General features: G+C 39.2%; 1 protein-coding gene across 2 annotated transcripts; it reads right to left on the reverse strand.

The window, feature by feature from the left end:
* Positions 1-253: 253 nt before the first annotated feature.
* On the reverse strand, positions 254-11,074 carry grk7a (G protein-coupled receptor kinase 7a). Of its 2 annotated transcripts, XM_017430775.2 has the most exons (5): positions 10,316-11,074; positions 8,142-8,597; positions 5,566-5,846; positions 4,546-4,883; positions 254-843 (listed from the first exon to the last, which is right to left on the reverse strand). In XM_017430775.2, exons 1-4 carry the CDS (start codon positions 10,910-10,912, stop codon positions 4,550-4,552), a joined length of 1,668 nt encoding a protein of 555 aa, XP_017286264.1. In that variant the 5' UTR covers positions 10,913-11,074; the 3' UTR covers positions 254-843; positions 4,546-4,549. The 2 variants fall into 2 exon arrangements, with proteins under 2 accessions (XP_017286264.1, XP_017286262.1); XM_017430773.2 differs by lacking the exon at positions 254-843 and having other exon boundaries at positions 2,033-4,883.
* Positions 11,075-11,570: the final 496 nt, after the last annotated feature.

Raw genomic sequence — 11,570 nt, forward strand, 5'->3', positions numbered from 1 at the left:
AATATATGAGTTTGTATGTAATGTATGAATATAATATACAAGTTTCACTTTTTAAATGGAATTACTGAAATCAATCTACTTTTTCATGATATTCTAATTTTATGACCAGCACCTGTATTTATCTGGGCTTGGGTCACAAACACATCAAATGTAATACATACACGTGTGTGTGTATCACGTGAATGAAATATGAGTTTCCAAGACTTGCAGAGCATTACATTCTGTTTTTATTTACATTTTACACAACGTCCCAACTTTTTCAGAAAGTAAATTAATCATCATGTTACAGTGAAATGAGTAAAAATAAAGCACTCAATTTCCAAAGGAAAGCACAATACAAAATTATAAGAAAGTAAGTCTCTGAAATCAAAGTAAAAAGAAATTAATAACATCTTAGGAATTGATGATTTGTTAGTGTTGAGATATTTTATACCCCCTTAGAGCCACATTTAAAAAACAAGTTACAAAGCAACAAAAGCACGCGTAATGTACTGGCTGTATGAGCATTGTAATATTGTGAACCAACAGCAGTATTCTTTGTGAGGTTTATTAGTTTTTTTTGTATTTACTAAAAGTTTTTATAGCATTATGTTAATTTGAATTACTGTCGATAACCAAACCCATCAGAGACTGAACTGAGTGTCAAGCCCAGAACATCAGGTCAGTAGAAAAAAAATTAAATATTGTGATTTTACAGCATTTCCATGTGTGTGGTTCCACTGGAGCTCCGAGGCAACAGCAGCTCTGTCCTTCACCGTCAGCAGCAGGTCCTGCTAAATGTGGCATAATCTCCTGGGGTTTATCTGGAGCAGGAATCCACCTTAATGGCCTCTAAGCTCTTACCTTATGTTATAAACAAGAAGAGACAAAAATTAGTACATTTACATGGTGTGCATTTGGTATTAAACCTCTACACTTTGCATGACACCATTTGTTTGGTTTGTTGCTGTGTTTTTAACTGAGCAACGTGCGTGTTTCCACACCAATGGACCGTGTGCTGATCATAGGTAGGCTGTGTTTCTGCCAATGGTGCTGAGGCTGGGAATGTGTCAGACCGCTGCGGGCTCAGTAAACAATTGCACACTGACACAGCCGCTCAGCACACGTGAATGTGCATAGAAAACCGGACATTCAGCCTAGAAAACTACAACAAAACTAAACAAACAGTGTTATTCAAAGAAGTAGAGGTTTAGTATTAGTTAGTGTAGTGTTGTTTCACACCAGTAGTTGCTTCATAAACCTGGAAACGATCAAAAGAAACAGGCCTTTGTTTGGCTAGCCATTAGTCTAGCGGAGATGAAGACTTTTGCCCTTTTGTTTGTGCTCTATGACTGATGTCACTGCTGATCAGGTACTAATGATAACTATTTCACCAAACATCACTTCAAAAATGACCAGATTATCCATTACATGTTTAAAATGCTTGCTCAGAAATGCCAAGAGGTTTAATGTCACTCAGAAGCAAATAGCCAACCTTTGCTGTAATCTAAGACATTTGGACTTTACTCCTAACACACACACACACAAAGTCAAACTGTAGCTCTTCATCCTGTACTAACACTAGTACTAGTAAGAAGCCGATTTAAGCCAAGATGGTGAAAGTAACCCTGGTTATCGCTTTATCTGCTAAGAGTTAAACTTGCCAATTTATAGAGGCCTGGAGCAGAGCCTGGCAGCAGTGGACATCTTGAGAAGGATTAATGCAGCTGATATTTTTAGGTTTTACTCCAGAGTCCTGGGCAGCACTTTCTGGTTATAAATATCCAGGAGAACATGCGTAACAGGCCTCAATCTGGAGTGTTCTCTGACGCTGTGGAACAATCTTAAACCTTGGGGCTGCGACAAAGGACAGGAACACAGACTCTTAAAAGACATTTCTTTAATTTCTTCAGACTGAATCGAGATTCATCAATGTGTCAGAATTCCATCAAAGGTTTCTATATTTTTCTTTTGTATTTACAAGTACAAGATCATACATTTAAATCAACATAACTTGTAAAAACTCAACTTTGCCCACATGTCAGCTTAAAAACATAAACACCCTGAGACATTGATGAAAAAAACAACTTTTTTTTTTGTTTAAACTATTCCAAATCTTAAAATCCACATTAAACTGCAGAATCTTTTTCTAGCATCTGGTTAGTTTGGACAGTTTTCTCCCTTCTCAAACTAAGAGGTTTTCACCCTGGATTATCAGTGTTTTAGGGCAATGGAAATAGGATTCCTGGTTCAGGAATTTATTGCCCAACTCCTCTAAACTATCCTCCATCCTGTGCAGCAGAGAGCTGCTATTTCTGCACTTATCACTACTCCAACTTTCCAGGGCTTAAATGGATATTTTAACCATTTTGAAGTAATGTTCTGTAGAAAGGTTTTGACCTAATAATATCTCGTAACTTGGAGATATTTCAACAGCCTCGCTTTGGATTGATGAGCTCACAGCCAGTCTGAAAGCAGCTCAGTATCTCACTGCCATCTTAAAACAGCACCATTTTCTAAAATTTTGTAGCGGTTCATGTGAATGTTATCTCAAACCTTTATACCGCCATCAATTTCAAATTCTTTGGTTCTGAACATGGATTTCTGTGGATGTTTGAAAGTTCAAATGGCAGCAGCAGCTGCTGGCTGTAGCACTTACAGTGCAGCCTTCCAGCAGGAATTTCATAATATTTCTGCTAACATAACCATGTAATAATAAACTGACAGTGATGTAAAGGTTTTAAAAGTAGCTTTAGTATGAACTGATACGCGATTTTAAAGATTGGGGCTGTTTTAAGACATTAAAAGCCACTTTGGAAGTCGATCCACAACCCATTATTAGGTTGTCACTACAGTCAGTGGGGACCGAATTTTGTCTCAAAACCACTTTACTCTTCAAAGCTCCTGCTAGAAGCGGTCCTGGCTATAGCTAGCTGCTGTCGCTGCTATTTGAGCTCAATGAGCACAAAATTTGATTTGAGCTGTGTACTGAGAAACAGATGGTGATGTAAAGGTCTAAGAAATGGTATCATGAACCTCAATGAACGTCCTGAGATTGGAGCTGTTTTTTTAAACAACAGTAATCACTTTGGGGTTGGCTGCATTCAGACTATCGACCAGAAATGTAATCTAGACATAATGTCCTGTTTTCTTCTGTTGTTGAGAACTGAAGTCACAAGATCCAATTTTACAGGCAGTGACATGATGTGTTTTTGGAACCATAGTCTGCACACTATGTAGAGGCTTTAAATCCATCGCACACAATCATGAAATAACTAATTACAGCCAAATTTATTAGATAAATGAATATTTGAACTTCCAGCAGCAAGACCTTCGTGTATCAACAAGTCAACACTTAAACAAATTATCTGAGGTGGATTTTTATTTTTATATTAAGGGCAATGTCTCATTGGTTTAAGAAGAGAGGGCGGGGCTTAAAACTTGGTCCCGTTCTGGTTCAACTTCCAGGTTCCCATCAGATGTCTAGATTTCTTTTATGAAGGTTCAGACTAGCTATTAGCTTGTTTGTCCTGTCAGAATTAAACTCTTTTGCTCTTAACTGGGTTGTTCAAAGTGCTATCCACAGCTGACACTATATTAATTGTTCACAACCCTTCAACAAAACCCCACTTTAAAATGGCCAAAATATCCCTTTAAGTATTCATTCGCCTCTATGTTGATATGTTGAGTCTCAAAGCACCAACTCAAAAGACGAAAGTTTTTAATTTTTTTTTATTTTGTATGTAAAATCTTACTAAACTTTAAATTACTAGCATCATTTTTTTCTGCATAGATTTAGACTTAATTATTTATGTATAATACAAACAATTTCTTTTCCTGTGGTGGTGTAAAGGTAACGTGTCAGGCGGATGAATGACCACCTAGATGTAATTGTTGTGATCATTCATAACCATAAGGTCTAGGATCACACCAGTAAACTAGAAATTTCTCTGCCAAGTGTCATTTAAAAGCACTTTTCATCATAGAAACAGTGTGGCTTAATGGTGGCAATAATTACATAAAATGCTGCAAAATTCCACAACTGACCAGCGCAAACAAAATTTTGAAGTCAAGAAAAAGCGTCAAATTTTTAAATGTGTGTTTTTTCCCAGTTTGGTTACAATTCTAAATTTAACAACAATGACTAAACAACAATCAACCAAACCCCACTTTAATGTCTTTGACAGTTCTGTCGTACTATTAAACTGTATTTCTGGCCCACAGCGTACTTCTCTAACACTAGCATTACCAGTGAAAAGCTTACTGCTAGCAGTCATATTCAAAGTGGCTACAACTTTAAACCTGCATGTCTTTGAGAAAAGCTGTGAATCAGGAACCACGTGTAAAATACATCATCAGACCTTTCATATTTTACTGAACCTCACCTCAAGAGCAGCTGATCTCTAAACGATGAGCATCCTTACAAAGGAGAGATGCTACGTCTGTCCCAACAAAGATGCTCACATCTCCTGAAACATGATCCCTTTTTTAAATCAATGTTATTGTGCTTGAGACAGAGAAAACAAATAGTTGAGTTTGATTTGTTGTTACATGGCGAACATGTACCTGCTCACAGCATTATACACGTGCCAGACTTCTTGTCATCGTCAAAACCTCCTTCTTTCCTGTTGGGATCATTGAGCTCATCATATAGTCCTGTATCGATCATCTCCTGCTGCCACTGGATGGGCACAGCTCCTGTGTTGAACTCCTTAAAGAATTTATCGTCCTTGGCATCAAACGTGATGCCCTTGACATCGGAGAACTCTGCAATGTCACCTGTGTCCTTGGCGTAGACCACATTGGGTTTGGGGACCCAGGGAGGCTCCACCAGCCCTGCCTCTAGACGGGGAAAGTTGATGGTCTTGAACCACTCGTGCTTCCTTGGATCCTCAATGTTGTTCCTGTTGAAAAGATCAAAAATGGATCTTAGGCCTTGCCCACACAGAAACACAGTTTTTCCTTGCAAAGATGGCACCATTTTAGGAAATGTCCTCGGAAACACCAAAAATGACCCAAAACTAACGAAAACACTGCAGTAACTATGCCCGGCCAATGTGTGGTGCTGTAATGCTGCCATGAAAGAACTGTACACTAAAACCAGAAACCAAGGCATGCAGCAAGCCCCATAAAGTTTACACACAGGGTGCAAAATGTAAACACAACAGAAGAAGAGGATACCCTTGAATCATGGATTAGAGGTATGTCTGTGATGTCACCATTTTCAAAAAGTTGTGTATTGATTGTCTACATGAAAACACAAGATTTTTTTCAGTGGGATGCCAGTTTTTAAAAAATACAATTTTGGGCTCCTAAAATGCCATTTCTGTGTCAATGAAAGACTGAAGTGATTAAAAAATTCTTGCATATTCACAAGAAACGTTCCCATGCGTCCCACTGGGACGTTGAGATTCAAAATGGCAAAAAGGCCACTTGCCTCCACCCAGCTGGCTTAAAGGTTTAGATTTCTTCATGGAGGTAGAGGTCAAACTGCCCCATCCATCACATAAAACAGATTTCTCCAGTCTACAGTGACACAATATGATACAAAAAGTCTACGCACAAACTAAAAGAAGCTTCTCTTACTTCATGCCCAGGCGCTCGTCAATTTTTTTCTTGAGGAACTGTTCGATGATATCCTTGGTGGAAGCATCGAAGCACTTGTGCTCCCACTTCGGCTCCTCGTTGAGAATCCGGCGCTGTACTTCTTCTTTCTCCACCTTCTCCTTTTTGGTCTCAGGGCCTTTGAAAGGTGTGTATCCAGCCACCATCTCATAGATACTGCAGCCCAGGGCCCACCAGTCCACTGATGTCCGGTATGGAGTTTTGGACAGGATCTCAGGGGCCATGTATGCTCCTGTACCAGCCTGGACAAAGGAGATGAGGGGTGAGAGATTAAAAACAGAACGGAGAGGTCTGAATAAATAAAAACAAAACTGAAACATCATTAAGTTTGAATAATTAAGCTGTTATTGTCCATTTCTCTGAAGAGAGGGGGCCTGTTTATAATGTTAGGATGCACTAGAGTGAAAAGCAATGTCACAATGTCCCAGATATATCTTGTTCGGAGCCAAAATGTCTGCCAACATCATGAAAACAAGTTTATCTGTGTAAACCATGTGTATGAACAAGGTTGTGATCATTGTATTAGACCAATCAGAAAGGTGTATGAAGAAAACATAAGTCTAGGTATTTATACTGTAGAAGGAGGAGGTTCCTAATGCAAAACTGCCCCACCATGTAAAACACTTAACTATTAAGCAACTGTTACAGTATACAATAAAGATTCCAGTAAGCTGTTAACCTATGAGTCCTTTGTTTCATAGCAAAGAGAAAATACCACAACATTATTGGAGGCCATGAAGAGACATTAATAAATTTTCTAATTAAAGTCTATTTTTTTGTAGTCATCATACTTTCAAAAGTATGGATTGTTTTCAACTGGGAAACTTCACTCTTTGAAAGAAAAGGTGAACTAAAAATAGCTTTTAATTCTTACTTTCCCTTTTATCTGTCTTTGTAGTCCCCCCCACCACCACCACCACCACCAACCCATCCACCGTCTTTCTTTTTCCCTTTCCCTGAGTGACCCTACAGATAGCCTTAAACCAGGAGCTTAATCCTAATGCTAAGCCTACTAGCTGTCAAGAGCTGTGTGTGTCTGCACACTGACTGGCTCTTATATAAGGCTGGGCCATTTCTGGATGCTGTGACCACGAGCAGAAATACATCCAAACACCCAAACACATTTATGACAGCCAAAGCTCAGGTGATGCAACTATTTCTATTTGCTGTTGCAGTCAAAAGAATAATCAGCTGCAGAGTCCTTTATGAGTCTCTCAGCCTTTTGGACATTTACTATCAGCTCCAAGAAGTCCTGTTGACTTGTAACTTTGTGTGATCATCCCACAGTACAAAGACATGCAGGTTAATACCACATCATTGTCCTGTATTAGGATTGGGATTACTGAACCTCTTTAGCACCTCTATATCTGCCCTCTACTCAGACCTGAGATGTAACAGATGCACATCTGTGGCTGGCATGTAGATTAATTGGAAATTTTGTAATTTTAACAACAATCTGTCCAGCTGTCAGGACAGCATGTTTCACTCTAAATCAAGAACGAATCTCCAAACATCTGTCATCGAGGAGAAAATTGTTTGCAAACTATCACGTCTACATATATGCAATGTAAGTTTTACCTGAGTCTGTGGAGCTAATCAGGGACAGACTTGTATAATACCCTTTAAGAGGATTATGGGACCAAGGCCAGCCTTGCCTATAACAGGTTAGCCCAGTCACTTTGGCTGGTTGGGGAGCATTGGAGTGCTGATAATGAGCTTAGTGGACTTTCATAGAGCCGAGAGCTTACTCTTTGCTCCTGCAAGTAAGTCCTAAAGAAAACCTGCTGCAAAATTCTTTATATTTTGGTCATAACGATGGTGTCATGAAATATGAGATCTGTATTTTGCAAGACAACAAGAAAAGACACATCAGGTCATCCAAGACTACTCTGTCCATAAATTCACTAAGCTGCAGTCATTGAATGGCACATTTTCTTGTCAGAACATGACAACTTTATAGTAATTTTCAGAAGTTGGTCATCTTATTCTGTCAAACTTTTCTTTTTCACATTTGTCAGGTCAAACACAGATGAGGTGGTTCTCCGATGCTAACAGAAACAGCTGAATGTCGGTCATCAAGGTGCTTAAAGGGAAACTTGGTGTCTCTTAGCAGCGGCTGTCTCTAAGAGAAAGCAGGCATCGTCTTTCTCTAACAATGCCCGGGACAAGATGGAGGCCAATCTAAGTTCTGACTGCAATAGGATCAATTTAGTTATATAATGGATTCAATGCTTGCAGAGATCTTTAAACAAACCAATAATCCCTGTCCGGATTTATAATGAAAAACCTACACAGGGGTGACAGTTTGTTTGCAGCCTGAGATCAGCGTCCCATCACATTTGATTCAGTTTTAAGATGATAAACTGAGAAAATCAACCACATATTGATTATAATCAAGGCCTTGTTTGTTTTTTGTAATAGGGAACAAATTTGATTTTATTTTGAATTGTAAAATGTAAAATCAGTTTGAATGTAAAATCTAGTGTTCTTCATGGGTTTTCAGAAGCAAACTTTTTCCAATGTGTCCATCTACTCACCATTTGGGTCACGGTCTTCCCCTCAGGGATCTGTATGGCCAGACCCAAATCGGAAAGTCGGCACTGGCCCTGGCTATCCAACAACACATTCTCAGGCTTCATGTCACGATATACAATATCCATGGCGTGCAGATGCAGGAGGCCGGTGGCAATCTGTGCCGTGTAGTGGATGATGCGTTTCATCTCAATGCCTTTGTTTACACCTTTGCCATCATAGCCTATGTTGTAAATATGGTACTTGAGGTCTCCTCCGTTCATCAGGGTCATGACAAGGCACAGGTGGGACTTGGAGTCATACGCATAAGCCAAGTTGACCAGAAACAGGCTGTTAACTTTCTCCAAGATCTGCTTCTCCAACAGGGCCATCTTCTCACCACCCTTCTTCTTCAGTCGCTTTTTACACAACTTCTTGCAGGCGTACATCTGGCCTGTGTTCTTCACCTGCACAGCACAAACCTACAAAAAAACCCAAAACAGATTGTTTAATAAATATAGTAAATACAGGGGTTTCTTTATCTCAGATGGACTCAGGTCTCCTTCAAATCTGTGCCTTCTGGTATCAGTCTAACAGTCCTGAAGACAGCACAGGAACTGTCACTGCACTGATAAAAATGACCAGAATCAATTTAATAAAAGTGTTGTTTATTTAATTTACACAAAGTCACTGAAAGAACAGATGTAAAAGGTGAAGTCCACTAAACATGACCCTCACCAGTAGATCTAAGAGATCCAGTTGGACACTTGTCTTTCACATCTTTAATGAATGCTTATCCTTCCTTCTACATCAACATGGACAGGTTCCCACAGACAAAAAACACATAATATCTAAACTGCATTAGGAGCAACAACCTTTAATTTTACTTTTAATTTTAAAAAATGCTCAGTATTTTTACAGGCTTCTCAAGCTGATGGTTAAATGTTTCATTCACTACTCAAGAGATCCCTCAGGGCTCACTTGCAGAGCCTCTGCATTCGCATGTTATGCTAAGAAGCAACAAGATGAGCTCAAAACATTTGTTTCAAGGCAAATTCTAGCTTGGTATTGCCTGCTACAATCATATGATTGCTTGTGTGTTTGTGTGTCTGTCTGTTAGCAAAATAATATAATTATTGAACGTATATCTACAATTTATTACTTTTGAAGTCAACCTGATTCAAGATGACCACTACAGGTAATTAGCCAATACAAAAACACCTATAACTCAAATACTGACATGCAAGACATTGGGCCAATATACATTCCTTCAATATATATATATATATATATATATATATATATATATATATATATATACATTCCTTTAAAATATATATAAAAGGAATGTATACTTTCTTTCAATGAATGCTACTTTCAATATTCGTCCTTTTTATATTCAGTCCTCTGATTGTGCAACAATAAAATAAGATGTGTACTTTTTGTCAGACAATGAGGTGAATTCAATTTCTCATACTGAAATGCAACCACATCTCTACACTGAAATGTTTTTCAGGAATGTAATTTTGCATCTCCAACACGATGGGGATCTTTGTGGAACCCAATGTCATACTCTCTGTATTTGGCATTGTGCCACAGCTGTCTCACCTTAATCAACATAACAAAATCCTTATAGCTTTTACTACTCTTCTAGTGCAAAGGCAGATATTGCTTAAATGGAAAGAAAAGTCCCCTCCATCTTCCAAACTGTGGCTTATTGACCTCTTACACAGTTTGACTATAGAAAAAATAAGATATGCTACAAGAAGCTGTGCCTACAAACTTTTTGATATCTGGCAACCTATCTTGGATCAAATCAAGAAGGTGGATCTCTCTCTTATCTCAATCTCAGAGGAATAATATACATGTATAATATTGAACGTCCTGTTTTTCTTTTACCAAATATTGACATTTAAAGACTACTTTTTCAAATGTATACCCATTTTGGTGCAACGGTTGAAGGCTGTTTTTTGGGAGGGTTATGGTGTTTAGTGTTTTCTATGGGGAGGGGGTAAAAATAGAAAGTGATGATTATGTTTTTTAATTGTTCAATAAAAAAATATTTTAAAACAAGGAATGTAATTTTGCCAACATGACTTTATATGGTATAATTATCACTAGGGTATCTAACGTGACAACTGCACCTGAGTCAGTGTTGAAGGAATATTTTCTGCAACAAATATTTGATTTCCATGCTTACCTCTCCAAAGCCTCCTTTTCCCAGAGTTCTGAACTCGTAGAAGTATTTCTCGGTGATGGGCTGTTTCTCGTACTCTTTCCATTGCAGGAACTTGTCAAAGAATGGGCTGGTCTGGTATTCTGTGTATGGTTTGCCTTTCAGAAACTCTCTCACACCTTCCTGGACTTTGTTTTTCATCACTTCCTCAAAGTTGGCGTCTGTGACAGACTTGCATTTTTCAGCAGCCTCCCCCGAGAGGAAGGCCAGGAAGGACTTTGAGTCAGCTTTGCAGTACTTGTTCATGATGTTTTGGCGTGCCTTGTCTTTGTCTCCACTTTCAGCCAGATCCCAGTCGTTCAACTCATCCAGGAACTCAGCAGCGAGCATGAACTCGGGGTTACTTGCCAAGAATTCACGAAATAACTTTTTCCCTATAGGCTGCCTTTCACAAAGTGATGTAAAGTCCTTTTCAATGGAATCTCTGAGAGCAGCACATTGGTCCGGTTTAGGGAGAGCCAAGCTGCGACGACGCTTTTTCATCTCTTTGTCATCCCCACTCTGGGCTTTCAGGTAGGCCGTGTTGGCCACCAGGTTATCCAAACCCCCCATGTCACACATCTTGGCGGCTGTTTGTGGTCTTTCCCCCCTACGTGACTGGGTTCTTCAGCGGCTTCCTAAGGATGCCCACTCACCTTCAGAATCTGTGGTTCTGTGGGAGAGTGCACTTCCCTCTAAAGCCAGTGTGCAAATGAGCTCTGTCACGCAGCCTACCTGCAAACCAAAGACACACTGACACACCCAGTAATTACTCATTTAGAATTAAATACCAAGGAGGGATTTTTGGCTTAAGGATCTTTGTGTAGTCTATTCAAGGATGCTGTGCACGGAAAGGGAATCGTAAGCGGGCTCTGTCGTAAGAGGCTTTGAGGCCATCTATATTTATTTATGGTCTTCAAACGTCTAACCGTGGTCCACTGGGTTCTGTTGATTATCCAGCGAGGTGCAGGTTGTGATCACAAGTCAAAGAACAAAACTCTAGAATCAGTGAGAAACAACTACATGTTTTCTGAAGAAATTTTAAAAGGTGCCAGTGAACAAAACTCCAACATCCATCAGCTTTCTTCTGTAAAGCCCAACAGTAATTTGGGACTTCTTTTTATGATGATCTAAGTTGACAAAATGCCAGTGTCTTAATGCATAAACTGTGGAAGATCTTGTGGAAACAGAGCAAAGATCAAAAGAAAGCTGCTGCTAGTTTCTTATTAGGGTCACCATG

The sequence above is a fragment of the Kryptolebias marmoratus genome, linkage group LG20 (assembly GCF_001649575.2).
Source record: "Kryptolebias marmoratus isolate JLee-2015 linkage group LG20, ASM164957v2, whole genome shotgun sequence".
NCBI classification, from domain to species: domain Eukaryota; kingdom Metazoa; phylum Chordata; class Actinopteri; order Cyprinodontiformes; family Rivulidae; genus Kryptolebias; species Kryptolebias marmoratus.